The 21054-nt window shown below is 47.7% G+C and overlaps 1 protein-coding gene across 3 annotated transcripts in view; it reads left to right on the forward strand.

Annotated features, from left to right (window-relative positions):
- The window catches only part of LOC119285852 (vacuolar cation/proton exchanger 2), a 39568-nt gene extending 21906 nt beyond the window's left edge, over positions 1-17662 (forward strand). For 2 of the 3 annotated variants that reach the window (XM_037565183.1, XM_037565184.1), the window contains exons 7-12: positions 2790-2915; positions 3012-3128; positions 3202-3255; positions 3363-3479; positions 3601-3694; positions 17251-17662. In XM_037565183.1, coding sequence (XP_037421080.1) covers positions 2790-2915; positions 3012-3128; positions 3202-3255; positions 3363-3479; positions 3601-3694; positions 17251-17267 — 525 coding nt within the window. In that variant the 3' untranslated portion in view covers positions 17268-17662. The remainder of the gene's footprint in view (positions 1-2789; positions 2916-3011; positions 3129-3201; positions 3256-3362; positions 3480-3600; positions 3695-17250) is intronic. The other variant, XM_037565185.1, reaches the window with a different exon arrangement.
- The last annotated feature ends 3392 nt before the right edge of the window (positions 17663-21054 follow it).

Genomic DNA, 21054 nt, shown 5'->3' on the forward strand with positions numbered 1-21054 from the left:
GCGGGCGATCGCGCCCCATCCCCGAGTCATAAAGACGTCGCCAGAGTCGACGACCTTGACTTCCGCTTCTGAAGCCTGGTTGCAGCAGCCGTCATGCTGCAGCCACAACTCGACGGGCCCCTGCGGCGGTACCTCCCTCGCCAGAGACCGTGAGAGCCGGATCCATGTGCGCGGCGGCATTGCCGCCCACACCACAAACTCGCGGGCCGTGCCTTCGGATGGGTCCACGGGCGGGGTGGCCGTATGGCCACCGTTTGTTCTCCTCCACGGCTCCGCTCCTCGCAGCGGCCGCGGTCGCTCCCATGGGCAGGGCTTTGCGTGCGAGCATACGCGCGAACCGGGAAGCCCGGTGGAGCGCGTTCGTGCCAGGGCCGTGTTTCCATGGGCACCGCGGTGGCATCACGAGAGCGATCGTGCCTCTTCTTTGGCGGGAGCAGCTCGGGTTCCACCTGGGGAGCCTTTCCCTTCTCCACGACAGAGAACCTCCTCACCGGCGCCATGAACGCTCTGGCAAGACGGTGGGACGAAGAGGACGAAGGAGTGGGCGGCGAGAAGACGAAGATGGGCTGGGGGCTATAGCTGGGGGAAGGCCAACCGCAGGCCACTCATGCCCCGAGCCATGATGGCCTTTCTGCATGCGCCAGGCAGTTGTCAGGTCGGGCAGTTGCCAAGGCAGCGTGGGGAAGTGGAGACGCCCACGTTCCATCAAGCGCCACGCGTCGACTCGGTCCGCAGGCGATTGGGGCCCACGGCGCTTCGCCCTTGCCCTTTGGCTTCGCCTCGAAGCCAAGCCCGAGCGTGCCTTGGGCCCGGGGGCTACTGTCGGCGTTCTGGGAACCAGGGTACCAGACTTGCGTGCCTGCGGCACATGGTGTGGCTCCGTCTACGTCCTGGTACGGCCCATCTACAGCACCTTCAAGACAAGACCCTCGCGAGGGGCCAAGCCTCGCGAGGCGGGCGACATCAAAACCTCTGGAGGGAGTGGCCTCCCCTGGCTGTGTCCCGAGGAGCGGAGATATCTATGCAGGTGCCCACCTCATGAGGTTGAGGCGACGCAAGCCATGACGACTAAGGCCAGGCAGGCGCCAGCGGGCGCAGAGGAGTAGGTTTCCTTTTTGGTGCTAAGGAGGCAAGCGCAGGCACGGGGTCCCGAGGAATCAGCCAAATGTTTCCATTCCCGTGCAACGAGACCAAGACCGCCAGGACGGATGTCATCGTTGAGCCCACCGCAGCGTCACGACCAGAAGCTTTGCAGGCGAAGACCACCTTTCGTCAGGATAAGATGTGCTACTTGTCCCCTTTCAAATTGGCCACCGTGGTATCCCTTCCCGCCTACGTTTTGGAGGAAGAGGACCAAGGCCACTATAAATATAGGTTAGCCAACACCGTAGAAGGAGAGCTCTCTCCAGATCAGATCCACACCTCACCAGCTCACACCCACACCAGAGCAGACCTCGTGAGGTTGTTCTTCCCTTGTACTAGTTCATATTCAGCCCCTCGTGAGGCTAATCCACCCCAAAGCAGGAGTAGGGTCTTACACCGCAAGGTGGCTCGAACCTGGGTAAACTGCCGTGTCCATCTTCTTCCTTGTTCATCGAGCTAGGCCGTGGGGGTGACGAATTGGTTGGCTGAAGAGGTTGAGTTCTTCGCACACGCCCCAGAGTTTGAACCTTTCTTGGGTCTGCGGAGCCCTGAATCCGACACAAAGATAGCACCTCGACACATGGAGAAGCGCCGCTCCCTCGGGAGACCTGCTATCGAATGAAATTAAGGGAGTAGGAAAATACTGTATGGAACATAGGAAAAGGGCCAAACGCATTGTATACTGACACCATATCCGACTCCTATCTCTGCACACCCCATCGCACCGATATGGAGCCTTCCATAACCAGTGCTATATAAGGGGTACCAGGGGCATCACAGAAGGGGATCGCTCCCTCACCCTAGTTTTAGCCTACACCATGTAGAAGATTCAGGAGCTTCAGGCCTGGATCTACACCATCATCAGAACTAGCCCAGACTGCCTGACTTGCCGAGGTCCTCCCTCTACATTGTAACTCTCGATATTCTCCACATTTATAAGGAAGGAGCAAGGCAGGAAGTATGGCTTTTACCCACAATTGGGGCCTGAACCCGGGTATATCATGTGTCTTCGTGTTCTGTGCTCAAGACCCTCTGTTCTCCTGACGTGACGTCCCATCGACTACAAATTCCACACTCGCTCTATTACCGCTGTTAGGATCGACGTAAAATCCCTCAACAGGTATGGGTGACTCCATATCGATGCGTGGGGCGTATAGGAGTAGGAGTTGGACTGGTGTTGGTTTACAACACGTATAGCCTTTCCTAAGTCGTAGGGAGTTTCCTTCGATATGTTGTACTTCGATGGGAAGTCTCCTCCGTGGTCGGTGGCAGTCCTCCTTGGTGCGGTAACCTATCTGTTGATTTAGTGGTGGCTGTTGACACGGCATTAAGGTCCCAGGCCATAGGTAATTCTTCTTATCATCGACAATGATAGCGACGCTCCTTTTGCCTTTAAATATGTTAGCTCTGCACTAGTACATCACATACCTTTCTTTGAATATCCCTTCTGACTTGTATGTGTGTCACTTCACCACACTTTCCAAACAGTTCAGGCTCTTTTAATTAGTCATGTAATCATTTGCTGTTTTCTCAAATTCACATGAGGCAAAAAGGAACAATTGCCCATCAAAACAAACCAGAGAAAATCTGGGCTTAAATTTGTGCACAGTTCCTTGAAATCCTAATTTTCCTACTTGCCATAACAGGAAGAAGAAAGCACTGAGGATGAGGAGGATGAAAAGGAGATAGCACAGGGGGAAGCTATCTCCTGGCTTTTTGTGTTGACTATTTGGATTTCAATTCTCTCTGGGTACCTGGTAGATGCCATACAGGTAACAAAATGTTTACATCAGGATAAATATAATCACTATTTTACATTAATGCATTGTCTCCTGCTCGAACTGTGCTTCTTTGCTATGTTGTAACAGGGGGCCTCTGAATCATTAAACATGCCACTGGCCTTTATTAGTGTTATTCTGCTTCCTATCGTGGGGAATGCTGCTGAGCATGCAAGCGCCATTATGTTTGCCATGAAAAACAAACTTGTAAGTAGCCTCTGCTTTCTGCAACTCAATTGTGTGATTCTGTTCTCATCTTTAATCTCTTGCATTCCACAAGGACATTACATTGGGTGTCGCCATAGGGTCGTCAACACAGATATCTATGTTTGTGGTAAGTTCATTTACTCAACAAGATTCAACTATTGTCCTGTACATTTTCAAGTTTTTTTTTGCAAGGTTAAACAATTGCAACCAACACCCATGTTGCATGATTTGCAGATTCCATTCTGTGTGGTAATTGGCTGGATGATGGGGGAAGAGATGGACTTGAACTTTCAATTGTTTGAGACAGCAACTCTTTTTATAACAGTACTTGTGGTGGCATTTATGCTACAGGTATGTTTGCAGAACGAGTCAGCATTTTTAATGTATTCTGTAGTTTATACAGTTGCCACAATGTACTCCTTTTAGATTTGATCAAGTGCAACTCTAACACTTTAGTCTATGCTTTTTCCAGGAAGGCACGTCGAACTATTTTAAAGGCCTTATGCTCATATTATGCTATCTCATAGTTGCCGCAAGCTTTTTTGTGCACGTTGATCCCAAATCAAGTATGTATTTTTTTCACCTTTCAACCTCCATAATTATATCATCACTAATCCCTTGAGTTTATCTGGTGCTTGAACATAAAGGCTTATTACTCCTTCTGTTCCAAAATAATTGAAGTTTTAGGATTTTCCTAAGTCAAACTTTTTAAAGTTTGACCATGTCTATAGAAAAATCCAGAGAGATTTACAATGTCAAATATATACAATATGATAATATATTTCATAGTGAATCTAATGAAGTAATTTTGGTTTTGTAGATGTTGATATATTTTCATATAAACTTGGTCAAACTTAATGAAGTTTGACTTTGGACAATCTTAGAACTTCAATTATTTTGGAACGGGGGTAGTAAACAGTAATTTGGACAAATAACCTGTTAATTGCTTAAAATTGTTCTGGATTAAGAAATGAAGTGACCAGTGTTTCTGTGCTTATATTCCTTGTCAATTTGAAGTTGATGTGTGCCATGCGTATTGTTATCTGGGGAATTCCTCATGGTAGGCGCAAGGCAGCAGGGGCCGGTTAGGCTGTGGCTTGACAAGGGCAGTTTGATGTCCTGAAGGATGCTTCTGTATTGGTAGTCTCCAGGTTCTGTTAAGGTAGTTTACTTTGAGTTATATTCCAATTAGAGTTGAGAGTATGACAAAGTAGTACTAGTTCGTGTCCTAGACGCGGTTTCCTTGGCCTTGCAGGCTACTACGGGCAAGTTCATCAAGAACTTTGGTACCATCGGAGCCCCGCTCACAAAGCTTCTGAAGAAAGGAGGGATTACGGTGGTGCGAAGAAGTTCAGGCCACGTTTGGTGCGCACAAGCGCCCCCTCAGTACAGCCTCAGTCCTTGATATGCTTGACTTTGGCACTCGCTTCATCGTCAAGTGTGATGCTTCCAGCTCTGGCTTCGGCCCCATTCTTCACCAGGGTGATTTGTTGGCTTTCTACAGCGGCCAACGTGACTCCAGGAGGCAGTCCACAGGCCAGGCTAGGAGCAAGGAGTTCATCTTGGTGTGCAAACCAAGAAGACCTCATGCATGAGGCTGGTTAGGAGCCCAGTAAACCCTAGCTCTCGTCCGGCGAGGCTAGGGGTAGCTCATATCCATCTGTTCCATAAACATAGACAGTACTCGGTAGTCATATCCACCATTCTCTTGTAACCCCCTCGCACGGGGTGCTCCCACATCAATACAAAACAAAGCAGGACTTAGGGTAGTACCTCACCATGATGGCCCGAACCTGGGTAAACCCTCCGTGCGAACTCGCCTCTGGTACTTCCGGCTACGCTCGCTACCCTACTGAGGGATCTGATGGTTTTCCGCACCGTCATCTGCGCCTATCAAGTTGTTGACAACGACATTACATGGAGTCTTTTGACTAAGGACCACCGGTGCCTCACCCTCTCACTGGTACGTGGGGCCCGCGAGAGGCAGGAGGACTCGAGTGCTTGGGAGCCTGCTCATGTCAAACGACCAATTGCCTGACAACAACCACCCAAGTGAAAGATAAGGCGTGTGACTAATTACGTCCAAGTTCATAGTATATATGAAAGGCCACTGTGGTGCCATCCCCTCCCCCTCGATGGTATATAAGGGGAGAGCCGCGGCCAGGAGAAGGGAAAGTCTTTTAGACACAATAAATCAAGTGGTAAGAAGAGAGGAGGGAAGAATAGGCGTGCCTGGGCCAGTACGCTCTGATCACTTAGCTATACCCGAGCACTCCCCAATAGTGTGTGAGCACTTGTACCCTCCATATATCTACCATATAAACGGAACAAGGCAGGAGTAGGGTATTGCGCATCATTGCGGCCTGAACCCGGGTAAAAAAGAATCATGTCTTGAGATGGTGATTTAGCTAGTTGTTTGTCTTAAGCGTGTTTTAGCCCAGGGCCAGATCATAAAAAGGAAGTCACCTGACTCTGATATCATGAGATCACACTCAGACAACCTTATATAGGGGGGACAGGGCTAGGGTTAAATGTATCCAGGTCGGTACGATCTAGCCTAATCATACGGGATTACACCAGATCTTGCGACGCGTATTTTCGTATGCCAAGTCTTGATGTGTGCCCCGGTGTATGTCATGGGCCGAGCCATGGGATTGTGGCATCCCATGGCTAATGGGCCGACTCCTGCCTTTGCTGGTACACCCTGGGGGCATGGCATCATCAAGTAGTTTGCAGCTTCTGGTAAGGTAGTCTAGTTTGAGTCAGATTCCAATTAGAGCCCAAAACATGTTAAAGTAGTACTAGTTCCCCCGTGTAAGCTAGAGGCAATCAATAATTAAAGAAGTCTAGTTTCTCTAATCCCCGTTCTCTATCTCTAATCCCGGTACTGATGTAGGGTAGGAACCCTAGGGGCCGATCTTTCACGAAAGGAGCGGATCCCGCGAAGAACACGAGGAACACGAGGGGGAAAAGAGGGAAAACACAAGAGGAAACACTAAACCAACACAAGAAAGTCACACATGTGCTAGATCCTCGAATACATCGGGTTCACACGGTACACAATCAACCAAGGACGATACAAGGGTAGCCGGTCTTCTCCGTGAGGAGGTCTTGATGTTCTTCCCTAAAGAGGGGTCTTAATCCAAAGGGATCTTCTCCGAAGAGACCGCGGTCTCTCACGAGGAGTAGATCCGATGTGGATGAGCGAAGCTCTATCTCTCAAAATGAGCTAAACCAACGCTAACCCTAGTACGGAGCTAAGGGACAAGTATATATAGTCCAAGGGGTAAGTTGGGGGATACATGGGGTAAAACCCCTGTCGCTGCGCGCAGGCAAGGCGGTTGTACCGCTGGGAGCTCAGGCACTGGTTCCTGGAGGCGTTTCCGGATGTGCTCAATGGTTGTACCAGTGCTTGGGGCGGTTGTACCGGTCAGGTGGCTGTTGCAGGGATAAACCGGCTATTAATGTAATGGCAAAAGTGATATGTCCAATACCAAGATGAGGTTACCGTTCTTCGGTTCCTCGTCCGTAAGCAAGAATGGATGACGGTGATCAAGTGGGTGGCACGAATACCAAGATGTAGTCGAGGTGGTCGTTGTTGTTGACGCGTCCGTGGCGAAGATGAGCGGCGGTGATGTCGATGTCGAACCGTACCTCGATAGCCGAAACACAAAAGGATACGGTACCGCAACTCAAATTCTCAAAGCTCGACGTGGCAAACGTGTCGGAGAGCGAAACGGTCCAAAATGGTGGTGGTATGCGGAAGTGGTGATGGTGTATAGTGGTTGAGGCAAAGATGCCAATCGGTTTTGACTGAAACTGGGCGGGGCGGTAGTACCGCTTGTATAGGCGGTAGTACCGCTGGGGTTGGAAAAAGATCACAAGATCTGGATCGGTGCGGGTTTTGGGGCGGGCAAGGGTAATTTCGAGGTCAAAATTCGAGCGATATCATGGATGGAAGGTGGAGAAAATTAGGGAGATGCTAGGTCCACAAGTAACAAGGCAAATCCCCGGATCAAATCCAACAAAATCCCAACACACCAACAAATTACAAAAAAAAATTGGGGTTATTTTTGTGAGGAATTTTCGAATTAGGACGAGAAACAACAAAAACTAGGCTAGAAACACAACGGGGAGGCTCCGAAATCGTGATCAATCTGGCTCATGATACCAAGATGATGTAGGGTAGGAACCCTAGGGGCCGATCTTTCACGAAAGGAGTGGATCTTGCGAAGAACACGAGGAACACGAGGAGGAAAAGAAGGAAAACACAAGGGGAAACACAAGAGGAAACACTAAACCAACACAAGAAAGTCACACATGTACTAGATCCTCGAATACATAGGGTTCACACGGTACACAATCAACCAAGGACGATACAAGGGTAGCCGGTCTTCTCCGTGAGGAGGTCTTGATGTTCTTCCCTAAAGAGGGGTCTTGAATCCAAAGGGATCTTCTCCGAAGAGGCCGCGATCTCTCACGAGGAGTAGATCCGATGTGAATGAGTGAAGCTCTATCTCTCAAAATGAGCTAAACCAACGCTAACCCTAGTACGGAGCTAAGGGACAAGTATATATAGTCCAACGGGTAAGTTGGGGGATACATGGGGTGAAACCCTTGTCGCTGCGCGCAGGCAGGGCGGTTGTACCGGTCATGGGCCGGTTGTACCGCTGGGAGCTCAGGTACTGGTTCCTGGAGGCGTTTCTGGATGTGCTCAGCGGTTGTACCGGTGCTTGGGGCGGTTGTACCGGTGCTTGGGGCGGTTGTACCGGTCAGGTGGCTGTTGCAGGGATAAACCGGTGTTGTACCGGCCTTGCACCGCTTGATGTCAGAAGCTTGACCGGTAGTTGACCGGTGGTCGAGCGGTTGTACCGCCCGGGCGGTAGTTGGGCGGTGCATGGGCGGTTGTTTCGGGATTTTTGAGGTGGGATGATGTTCTTCATGCTCTTGATCTCCTTCTTGCATCGTGACTTCTCTTGGGTTGCTTACTTGGTACCTAAGCACACAAAGAATCTCTGTTTGAGGTAGTAGCCATGTCTCAAGTGGGTCAAAGGGAAGTTCAACAAGGAGAGAGTTAACCTCGTTCTCAATGGCTCTCGTATGGGCTCTTGTCATTGGTCCAAGTGGTGTCGTGGGAGATGTAGGTAGGTCCATGGGGATGACCTTGGGATGCTCCGCATCATCTCCCCTCCCTTGGGGAAGATCCGTTCTCGGATCGAATTCTTCATCACCATGGAAGGGCGAGAGGTCCTTGACATTGAAGATATCGCTCATGTTGTACTTGTCACGGGGGAGGTCGATCTTGTAAGCGTTGTCGTTGTAGCGTGCAAGCACCTTGAAGGGTCCGTCCGCTCGTGGTCGAAATTTGGACTTGCGTTCTTGTGGAAAGCGGTCCTTGCGAAGGTGTAGCCACACGAGATCACCAATATTGAAGACCATGGGGTGCTTGTTGATGTTGCGCTTGGTCGCAAGTCGTTGTACTTGGCGCTCGACGGTTTGCCTTGTATCTTCATGCACCTTCTTGAGATGGGTCACTCGTGCACTTGCGTCCAAATTGATGCGCTCTTGGAGTGGTAGGGGAAGAATGTCCAATGGTGACAACGGGTTGAATCCGTAGACTACCTTGAAAGGGGACTTGCCGGTTGTTGAGTGCCTTGCTCGGTTGTAGGCGAACTCGGCGATAGGTAGGCACTCCTCCCACTCGATGTTTTTCTTAATGAGTACTTGAAGTAGAGCGGAGAGTGTGCGGTTGGTCACCTCTGTTTGGTCATCGGTTTGAGGATGGTAAGCCGTGGAGAAGAATAGCTTGATTCCGAGCTTGGCGCATAGGGTCTTCCAAAAGAAGCTTAGGGACTTGATGTCGCGGTTCGAGACGATAGTCTTTGGCACTCCGTGTAGACGCAATATGTCTCTACAAAAGAGATTAGCAACATGTGAAGCATCGTCTATCTTGTTGCAAGGAATGAAATGTGCCATTTGAAGAAACGGTCCACAACGACAAATACCGAATCCTTCCTATTTCGAGTCCTAGGCAAACTAAGTACAAAGTCCATGCTAATGTCTTCCCATGGTTGATATGGAATGGGTAGAGGCATATAAAGGCCATGGGATTGAGCTTTGGACTTAGCTTTGTGACATGTAGAGCATCGGTTGGTGAAGCGGTTGACGTCGCGAAACATCTTGGGCCAATAGTAGTTCTTTGAAAGCGTAGCGAATGTCTTGTCTCGTCCAAAATGTCCCATTAAGCCTCCTCCATGAGATTCCTGCAAAAGCAACTAACGAAGAGAAGACTCGGGGATGCAAAGTTTGTTAGCTCTCATAAGATATCCATCTTTGATGTAATAGTGTTCCCAAGAAGTATTCATCAAACACTTGGCATATGGAATAGCAAAAGTAGGGTCATGCTCATACAAGTCTTTTATGTGCTCAAAGCTAATGACATCCAATTCAAGTTGAGTAAGAAGCATGCATATGCGGGAAAGAGCATCCGCTACAATGTTTTCCTTGCCTTTGATGTACTTGATAACATAAGGAAAAGACTCAATAAATTCACTCCATTTAGCATGACGCTTGTTCAACTTGGTTTGGCCCTTAAGATACTTGAGAGTCTCATGATCGGTATGAATGATAAACTCATGGGGACGAAGGTAATGTTCCCATTCATGCAAGACTCGCACTAAAGCATATAGCTCTTTGTCATAGATGAGGTAATTGAGTTGCGTTCCGGAAAGTTTCTCACTGAAGTAAGCTATAGGGCGCTTCTCTTGCGTTAACACACCTCCTATGCCATTACCACTAGCATTGCAATGAATCTCAAAGGGTTTGTCAAAGTTGGGTAATGCAAGCACGGGAGCATGAGTAAGCAAATTCTTAAGCTCATTGAAAGCGGTATCTTGGGATGGTCCCCAAACAAAAGGCGCATTCTTTTTCTCAAAGCATGGAAAGGAGAGGCAATGGTGCTAAAATCCTTCACAAAGTGACGATAGAAACCCGCAAGGCTAAGAAAGCTACGCACTTGTTGCAAATTGGTAGGTTGTGGCCAAGTCTTAATAGCATTCATCTTGGACTCATCAATATGAACACCCTTAGAAGAAACAACAGAACCCAAAAAAACGAGCTTGTCAACGCCAAAAAGGCAATTCTCCATATTAGCATAGAGATGCTCTTTTCGAAGAGTTTGCAAAACGGTTCGTACATGGGTGACATGCTCCTTGAGAGACTTGCTAAAAACAAGGATATCATCGAAGTAGACCACAACAAACACACCAATGTAAGGGCGAAAAACATGATTCATAAGACGCATAAAAGTACCTGGTGCTTCCAAGAGACCCATAGGCATGACTAACCACTCATACAAGCTAAACTTGGTTTTGAAAGCGGTTTTTCATTCATCACCCTCTTGTATGCGGATTTGATAGTAACCACTCTTAAGATCAATTTTGGAAAAGATAGTGGCACCGCTAAGCTCATCGAGCATATCATCAAGGCGTGGAATGGGATACCTATATTGAACGGTGATAGTATTGATAGGTCTATAATCGGAGCAAATGCGAAAGCTATCGTCTCGTTTTGGCACAAGGATGACCGGAACGGCACAAGGGCTCAAACTTTCACGCACATGTCCATGGTCTATGAGATGCTTTACTTGCCTTTGTATTTCTTTGGTTTCTTCGGGATTGACGTGGTAAGGAGATTTGTTCGGAAGCGGCGCTCCGGGGATGAGGTCGATGCGGTGCTCAATGCCTCGTAGTGGAGGTAGTCCCGGAGGTAGCTTGTCGGGGAAAACATCGTGAAATTTCTGCAAAAGAGAAGACAACACTAGAGGAAGAGTGTGAGAAGTGTTAGTTTGTGGTGCATTGTCCTTGCACACGAGGACGTAGTGTAGGACACTAGATGGGTTCTCACACACTCCTCTTATCTCGCTTTTGGTGGCAAATAGGACTAAGTTCTTCTTTTCGCTCATCGTGGAGGTGTCTGATTTGGGCTTGTGGCGCTCACTCTCTTTTTGGTGGCTCGCTCTTTCACTATGATCTCCACGATGGGTGGCTTGCTTGTCGGCGATCACTTGGCTTGGCGACATTGGACGGAGGACGTACTCCTTGCCCTTCATCTTGAAGATGTAGTGGTTCGTTCGGCCGTTGTGGATGACTCCTCTATCAAATTGCCATGGGCGTCCAAGGAGAATGTGGCAAACGGTCATTGGAACGACGTCGCACTTCAAGGTGTCTTCGTAGGCGCCAATTTTGAAGGAGACTTGTACTCGATGCTCGACTTGGATAGTGCCGGAGTCGCTAAGCCATTGCACTTTGTATGGATGAGGGTGCTTCGTCTTGGGCAATTGAAGCTTGCAGGGGCAGAGCTCTGTTGGGGCCAAACTGGGCCATGGCCCGCCCAGGATTTTGGCAAAACTAATTTTACATATGCATCTTCGTAGCCCAGCCCAACTAGCACAGCGCATGACATCCCCATCCTCTTCCCGTCTCGAGCACGTAGTCGCGCCGTCTCCCGGATCAGGGATCATCGGCCATTGGAGCGAGCCGCCCGGCATCTCGCAGAGCAGCCGCCACCCACCATCTCTCGGAGAAGCCGCTTCCCGTCGGGATCTCGCGTCAATGTCGTCAACGTCCCTGCCCTACTCTCTCACCCTGAACGAGCGGCGACGACATCTGGGCGGCCGTGCCGTCGTGGTGCCGGCAAACTGCTGGCGCATAAGCCCCTTGCGGCCTTGCGTCTGCTCTCATCCAAAGCTCCAACATCCAGTCCTGCCAACATCCCTGCGCTGGTGCATGACCCCGACCGGACTGAATTTTCTTGAGGACACACTGACACATAACAGGGCAGCACTGGTAAACTAACATCTTGCCCCAAATTCCATGTTTGATAAGCAATAGTCTGACTTCTTTCAACTCCTTACATCTAATGATAAGTAATAGTCTGATCTTATGCAAATTGCAACCTAGGTAATTATGGGAAGGATAATCAGACATGGAAAAGAATTTAGTTTGGTTTTTAAAAGAAAAAGAGATGACATAACTCAAGTTGAGGAAGAACATGTATTGCCCTTGCTTGAATTAGCTAACTTAATGGTGCTTCATTGTTTGTATTAGCTAACTTAATGGTGCTTCATGGAATCATGGTTGAATATATGTTGCCGTGTATATATGTACATATCTGATTGCTCCATCTTGTAACTTTGCATAATATAGTAATATACTAATGCTTATGATTCAGATTTTTTTAAATGTGTTCTTCTTTAGTCTGGCCCGCCCAACATTTTCTTTCAAGCTCCGCCATTGGGAGCTTGTAGCAAAGTTCTTCACTTGCGAGGTTATGACAACTCCCTCCATCGATGATGACCTTGACGGATCGTCCATTGCTGCCGGCCTTGGTATGAAAGATGTGGCATCTTTGGTCTTCTTCTTGGTGATGTTGGAGAGTCGAGACTTTGGAGACAACAAGAGCGGGATTTGAATCTTCATCGCAAACGACTTGTTCTTCTTCACCGTTCACTTGCCGGTGCATGGCGACTTGCTCAAGAGCGTCCATTTCTCCTTCACTCATCGAGTCATAAGTGCCGTCGTCGTTGAGGATCATGGTCCTCTTGTTGGTGCATTCGTAGGACTTGTGGCCTCGGCCTCCGCAAGTGAAACACTTGAAGGAACTCGTCTTGACGGTCTCATCGGTTGGGGTTGATGATGATGAAGCTCTCGGCTTGAAGTTGCTCGTAGTAGGATGACTTGGAGTTGACGAGGCTTTCTTTGAGCTCGACTTGTCGATGTTGGTACTAGAAGGCTTGGTAGTCGGTGATGGAGTCGTTGAAACTTGGTTGTTGGAGAAGCCGTATGACTTGGATGAGAACTTGGCATACTTGAAATCATCTTGCACTTGGCGTTTCGCTTTGGTAGCTTGATGCACTAGCTCGATGAGGTTCGAGTATGGTTGGAAATCGGCGATCTTCTTGATGGAATGATTGAGGCCATTCAAGAAACGTGCCATTGTTTGTTCATCATCTTCCGTGACGTTGACTCTTATCATGGCAATCTCCATTTCCTTGTAGTACTCTTCAACGCTCTTGGTTCCTTGCTTGAGGAGTTGGGAGTTTCTTGAAGAGGTCGCGGTTGTAGTAGGTAGGCAAGAATCGTGCTCTCATGACATCCTTCATTTGCGCCCAAGTAGTGATGGGTGGTTCACCTCTTGCCTCACGGCGCTCGATTACTTGTTTCCACCAAATGAGGACATAGTCTTGAAACTCAAGGGATGCCATCGCAATCTTCTTCTCTTCTTCATAGTTATGTAAACGGAAAATCTTGTCAACCTTCAATGCCCATGAAAGGTACTCTTCGGGATCGTTGCTTCCGTTGAACTTGGGCATGGTGAACTTGAGTTTGCCGTAGCGTGCTCTTCATTGTGTTGGGGTCATGGATGATGACGCCCGTGTTGTAGATGATTGTTCAACTCGTGGTGCTCTTGGCGCGGAGGGTTGTCGACCTCATGATGCTCTTGTCGTGGAGGATCTCCAATGTCTTCATGTTCTTGATGTACTTGATGTTCTTGGCGAGCTTGTGGAGAAGCTTGTTGAGCTCGAGGAGGAACTTGAGGAACGTGACGGTGCAGCGAGCTTGATGTCGTCGTTCATGAATTTCTTCGCGAAGTGCGTCCTCTTGTTCACGGGCTTGTCGGCCTCGGTCGGCTACGGCTCGACTTGAATCTCGTAGTGCTTGTTGCGCTGCAAATGCTTGAGCGTCACGAAGTTGTTGTTCTTAACGTTGTGCCTCGGCATCTTGTACATCTTGATGTAGACGCGCGCGCTCTTCCTCTTCATGTTGGCGTTGTCTTTCCTGTTCTCGTGCTAGCGCGAAAGCCTCTTGGGTTTGACGTTGTCGTCGCTCTTGAGAGTCGGTGTCGCGTAGAGAATTGAGGCTTGCTTGACGATCGTTGTGCGCGGCACGGCGTAGAGTGTTCGAAGTTGGTGTATTTGAGCTGGAGAGGGTGAAGTCGGAGTGTCGACTTGAATGGCTCCTTGAAGTGGAAGAAGAGCTGTTGCGCAACAAAGCACGAATCTCATCCATTCTTGCGTCATTCTCTTGCTGGTGATCGTCGAGCTTGTGGTCGAAGTAGTCCCTTGTACGTTGCTCGGAGAGTCGCAAGTCGGCGACGAGGTTGTCGATGCGTTCACTCATAGCTTGTTGCTCTTGATGCAAAGCACGTTGTGCACCAAAGAGGTGACTCTTGGTGACGAAGGAGTTCATGTCGTCGTCTTGCTTCATGAAGAGTGGGTTGGTAGAAGTACTTGGCCTATCCATCATTCCAAGACAAATGTGAGTGGTAGAAAGAGAAGAACAAATACCAAATGTACCTTGACCGAAGTTGAAAGTGGATCGATGATCACCCCAATGTAGGACAAGGAAATAGTACAATTAGTACTAGCTCTTGTCGGTTTCTCACACCTACACAAGTAAAAGGTTATGGTGGAGCTTGGTTAGGATGGTGGCACAAAATTTGATGCAATTGTAAGTGAGCTTCAATAATGTTGGAAAAGATTCGCAAGATGCAATGTAATAAGTAGACCAAGCAATAAGGTACACGGAAACACACACGCAAAAAGATACGTGGGGTCGTGTAACCAAGGGTGAGCCAAATGTGGAATCCACAAAAATGCTCTTGTTGCACAACGCTAGAGAGACGCTAGCACGATTACACAATAGGCGGATACAAGAACTTGTGCACAACCTACTTAGCAAAAATGTAACGACTTCTATCCCAAGTATGCTCTATGCAAGGTGTTTCTATGATATGATCCAAGATGATCGAGTATGGCAATCTTAATGTTGTATGATGCTATGGTTCTTGCTTAAAAGCTCTTTGCTTATCTTTCCTCTTTGCTTAAAAGCTTATTTGGCTCTTTGATGTTTGAGCTCTTTTCTCATGCAATGCTTGAGGAACCAAGATAGCAATTGTGTATGGGATGACAACTTTGTGACACAAGAGATGATGCCAATATATGCAACAATGATGTATGTATGCTATGGGAAGTATGATCACTAACGTGCACAAGTCTCGTTGCCGGTAATACTCAAAGGCTAGTCTTGTTGGGTAAGCAACGCAAAGGAGTAAGGCTATGATGGCTATCAATGTAATGGCAAAAGTGATATGTTCAATACCAAGATGAGGTTACCGTTCTTCGGTTCCTCGTCCGTAAGCAAGAACGGATGACGGTGATCAAATGGGTGGCACGAATACCAAGATGTAGTCGAGGTGGTCGTTGTTGTTGACGCGTCCGTGGCGAAGGTGAGCGGCGGTGATGTCGATGTCGAACCGTACCTCGATAGCCGAAACACAAAAGGATACGGTACCGCAACTCAAATTCTCAAAGCTCGACGTGGCAAACGTGTCGGAGAGCGAAACGGTCCAAAATGGTGGTGGTATGCGGAAGTGGTGATGGTGTATAGTGGTTGAGGCAAAGATGCCAATCGGTTTTGACTGAAACTGGGCGGGGCGGTAGTACCGCTTGTATAGGCGGTAGTCCCGCTGGGGTTGGAAAAAGATCGCAAGATCTGGATCGGTGCGGGTTTTGGGGCGGGCAAGGGTGATTTCGAGGTCAAAATTTGAGCGATATTATGGATGGAAGGTGGAGAAAATTGGGGAGATGCTAGGTCCACAAGTAACAAGGCAAATCCCCGGATCAAATCCAACAAAATCCCAACACACCAACAAATTAAAAAAAAAAATTGGGGTTATTTTTGTGAGAAATTTTCGAATTAGGACGAGAAACAACAAAAACTAGGCTAGAAACACAACGGAGAGGCTCCGAAATCGTGATCAATCTGGCTCATGATACCAAGATGAGTAGGGTAGGAACCCTAGGTGCCGATCTTTCACGAAAGGAGCGGATCCCGCGAAGAACACGAGGGGGAAAAGAAGGAAAACACAAGGGGAAACACAAGAGGAAACACTAAACCAACACAAGAAAGTCACACATGTACTAGATCCTCGAATACATAGGGTTCACACGGTACACAATCAACCATGAACGATACAAGGGTAGCCGGTCTTCTCCTTGAGGAGGTCTTGATGTTCTTCCCTAAAGAGGGGTCTTGAATCCAAAGGGATCTTCTCCGAAGAGGTCGCGGTCTCTCACGAGGAGTAGATCCGATGTGAATGAGTGAAACTCTATCTCTCAAAATGAGCTAAACCAACGCTAACCCTAGTACGGAGCTAAGGGACAAGTATATATAGTCCAAGAGGTAAGTTGGGGGATACATGGGGGTGAAACCCCTGTCGCTGCGCGCAGGCAGGGCGGTTGTACCGGTCATGGGGCTGGGAGCTCAGGTACTGGTTCCTGGAGGCGTTTCTGGATGTGCTCAGCGGTTGTACCGGTGCTTGGGGCGGTTGTACCGGTCAGGTGGCTGTTGCAGGGATAAACCGGTGTTGTACCGGCCTTGCACCGCTTGATGTCAGAAGCTTGACCGGTAGTTGACCGGTGGTCGAGCGGTTGTACCGCCCGGGCAGTAGTTGGGCGGTGCATGGGCGGTTGTTCCGGGGTTTCTGAGCTGGGATGAAGTTCTTCATGCTCTTGATGTCCTTCTTGCATCGTGACTTCTCCTGGGTTGCTTACTTGATACCTAAGCACACAAAGCATCTTCGTTTGAGGTAGTAGCCATGTCTCAAGTGGGTCAAAGGGAAGTTCAACAAGGAGAGAGTTAACCTCATTCTCAATGGCTCTCGCACGGGCTCTTGTCATTGGTCCAAGTCGTGTCGTGGGAGATGTAGGTAGGTCCATGAGGATGACCTTGGGATGCTCCGCATCAGGTACCTTCCGCTACTGCACCGGCAACGGGCCGCCTTGCCGATGACCCGTCGGCCCCCAAGCACCCCCAGTCCACTGGATAGCCCTCAGATCCAGGGGCTGTTCCACATATTGTTATGTACATTGCTGATCTTTTAACTCTTTAAGCACTCTCAGAAATAATGCTATCTGTCACACCAACTCAGTGAGAGTTTCTAATGCCATATGGTATGTACTTGGCCGGAAGCAACCAACTTATTTTTAAATGTCTTGTTTGTACATTAAGTGGTTTTACTGTTGCCGCATCCACTAACCATGTTCATTATTGGCCTAAAGCAGGTGACAACAAATGACAAGTTCCCAACAGAACTGTGAAGTGATAGGGAAGGCTACTATCAGAATTGCAGATTTAGCATGTAGCAATGTAGCACCCGCGGATTCCTGAGTTTGAAGAACTTGCTGGTAGCAGCATCCCACATTAAGGCTTTAAGTTTCAGCTTGAAATCACAAGGCGCTGATGCGGCTTTTTTAAGATAGCAACGGCATCACCCTTCGAGAAACTGTAACTATATGGAATAGCGCACGAGGACCACTAGTCTGTATTTGCTGTAAGCTACACCTGGTTGCAGTTTTGATGATGTTGTTACAGTTTGCAAAGGAACTGACTACACTCTGCAGTCCAAGGGACACTGGTAGTTATGTAAATGTTCTATCACCGAATATAATATGGAATGGATTTGTTATGTCACGACGGTCTTTGCCGCAATGCTTAGCTCTTTCCATTATACAGATCAATTCACTTCCATATACTGAGACAAAGGAAAACAACGTGATCGGACTATAATTGAAGAGGTCAGTTGATGCTGGCTGATCAGGTCTCTAGTACTTTCCGTCTCCACAAGGCTATGTTTGGTTGCTAGGGTGAGAAATTCCAGGATAAAAACAGCACGGGAGTAATTTTCTTCACAACTTGAAATCCACGGGCATCGCCGAGCAAGAGAGACCCGTCTCCAACCTCGGATTAACCATGCAAATCAGCATAGCCAGCCGCCGGTACAGGGAGCTGAGCTCAACCAAACACCACCTTACGCAGCCTATTCAATTACTCGCCAACTCCCACCCTCTGACTACTCCTATCACGCACTAGCCAAGCATTTTTCCAAGTTCGCCAATCAGCTACGATTTTGCCTGCCACCACTGTTTCTACCGATGAGATCTGATCGAAGGTCCGACTGTTCCACTCCTTCCAGAGAGAGAACACGACAATGTTTATTAATGCATTCTTTTCCTTAGTTTGCTTGGTAGTTTTTCTTTAGCCCGGGGATTTAACGTGGATGGGCCCGGATGTCCCTCTCCCCTATATTGATAAAATGCACAACCCCACAGCCACAGGAAGGGATTCCATGGGTGGTAGCTACCCAAGGAAAGGGTGTGGATCCTGGGGGATATCGGGCAACCAAAGGAGCCCTAAGTATATGACCACAAGTTCCCTTTTCTCATCATGCGAGGGTTTAGTGTTGTTGCATTTTTGTTTTTGAAACCTTAACTAGCTCGTCGTTGCCAGATTTCTACATGCCTACGTTGTTAAAGTGATTATGCCCTGTTGTGGAAACGGAATGCAATTGCATGGTTAGAGGGCAAGAACAGTTGGCTTGTGAACAAGTCAACTCCAAGCTTCAATGTTAAAGGTCACCGAGTCAAAAATCCTTGAATTCATAAGCCAAATCACATGTGCTCCCTTCATTTTCTAATAGAGTTGTATACACATTTCACACTAATCTAGGCCCATTTTAAAAAGTTTATATAATGTGTACAAGGTGTTTCTATTTTTACAAGTAAAATAATCTTCAACACCATACTTGATATAACTATTTAGATGTCGAAAATCCCTTTTGGAGCCTGGGCTTCATGGAAAATTTCAATTTTCTAAAATTCTGAAAAAGTCCACATGTACATATGGATGTACTCTACATGTCTACAAAATTTTCATCATGAGATAAGTTAGAGGTGAGCTGAAAAAAAACACTTCGTTCATTTTAAGCACATGAATATGGTTTTTAATTGATTTATTTATTTATTAAAAAACAGACTCCATGGAGGCTGAGCTCCAAAAGCCCGCGTGCATTGCAGAGCCAGAATGAGCTAGGCCCACCTTGCCATCACTCTTCGAGCTAGACATCCAAAGATCCAGTCCGATGGGAGGCTAGCAATCGGCAGTCTAATGCCTTTTGCTACCTTTTTTTTATCTGAAATACCTTACATTTGAGTTACGAGGGACTGAGCAAATAGACGACCACGACACATTTAACATCAAGCAGGAAATCGCCCAACCACATCCGCTGGCTCTCGGGGGATCCCCAACTACCACTAGTAGCCAACACATGCACTAGTGCAGTGCATGCCCTAGTACAATACAAGACATGATAGTTATGAACCTTAGTTAGAGGAGGAACTTTGTTTTTCTGAACAAAACACCAAGGGGGCAACGGTCTACAAATTTGGACACCACAACTTGTTGTAAAGCCAAATAGCCCGACTACAAAATCATCTTGCCCATACCACGACTCTATGCCTATTCGATCGCCTTGAGGAGGGCACATGCTTCGGCTTGCAATGCATCATTCTGGCATAAAAGTTTCCCTACCGCCGCAAAAATAATATGCCCAACATCATCGCGAGCAATGACACCCTATCCAACCTCTCGTGAGTCAGCGTTGAAGGCCGCAACGAGGTTTAGTTTAATTGCATTCAGTAGGGGTTTGGGCCATCGACAAACCGGACTATCAGAACACTTCTCCTTCTTGCCTAGGAATTCTTTCCACTTAGCACTATGTCGGGTAACCATGAACTAGAACTGAAAGTGCGTTATATCGACTAGAGGGGGGTGAATAGGCGGTTTTTACAAATTCGTCACTAAGGAAATTCAAGGTGAGGAATTTTGATGTAGGGTAGAACCCTAGGGGCCCGATCTTTCACGAAAAGGAGGGATCCTATGAAGAACACAAAGAACACGAGGGGAACACGAGGGAAAACGCGAGAGAAATCACTCAACCAACAAGAACGATCACACATATGCTAGATCCTCGAAACACAAAGAGATACACGACCCGAATCCAACAAAGGACGATACATAGGGTAGCTAGTTCATCTCCAAAGGAGGTCTTGAGGGGTCATCCCATGAAGGGGTCTTGAATCCAAGGTGGATCTTCTCCGAAGAGGAAGCAGTCTCTCTCGAGGGAGTAGATCCGTATGGATGAGCAAAGCTCTATCTCAAATGAGCTAAACCTATGCTGACCCTAATACGGAGCTAGAGGACGAGTATTTATAGTCCAAGGGGTAAGTTGGGGGTTACACGGGTCGTAGCCCTATTACTGCGCGCATGCAGAGCGGTTGTAGCGGACATGGGGTGATGAGGACATGACTACCTTGGATACGACCAAAAATATTGCATACGTGTATATTTGTGAGGTGATTTCTAATGCAAGCTATGCAATAATTTATTTATGTCATCGAGGACAAAAATACTTCACAAACTTTTGTGCCATGTCTAATTGCAGGTGTATGGGACATTTGTACAATCCACATATGAAGATAAGGAAAAAAGAGAAGTTTAGGTGCTGTTCAAAAAGTCCTCTCACGTCACTTTTGGGCCAAGAGAAGATAGAGTCCAAGTCTCTCACGTTCTGGATTCAGATTCGAACTGCACAGACATACCTAACTCAAAACGCCAACAACTTTTTCATACAGACTCCGAATTGGGTGATTCTTTTTTTGTTTGAAAGTAGACTGCGTGCTCTTTCCAACACAATTAGATTCACCTTCAAATTCGTCCGGAGCGTTGAGTTATGGACGAAACAATTTGACATTGCAGCAGAATCCGAGTCAAACTACAAGCCCAAAGGTGTTGCATCACCTCCACTTGGGCCCATGAGCCTTGTACGACCTAGGGTTAATTTTAGGTTGCCTTGGGACGTCGTCCCACCTCCTTGGCCGCTACCCCTTGCTCCAATATAAGTAGATCCATCTAGTAGCTTTTTCCTTGGGTTTTGTTTAGATTAAAGTTCGCCATAGCTGTAATTTCGCGTACTTCGTTTGTGTTGAACAACCAGACAAAGGCGTCACAGAACCCCACCTTGACCA

This window comes from Triticum dicoccoides, chromosome 4A (assembly GCF_002162155.2).
Source record: "Triticum dicoccoides isolate Atlit2015 ecotype Zavitan chromosome 4A, WEW_v2.0, whole genome shotgun sequence".
Lineage (NCBI taxonomy): Eukaryota > Viridiplantae > Streptophyta > Magnoliopsida > Poales > Poaceae > Triticum > Triticum dicoccoides.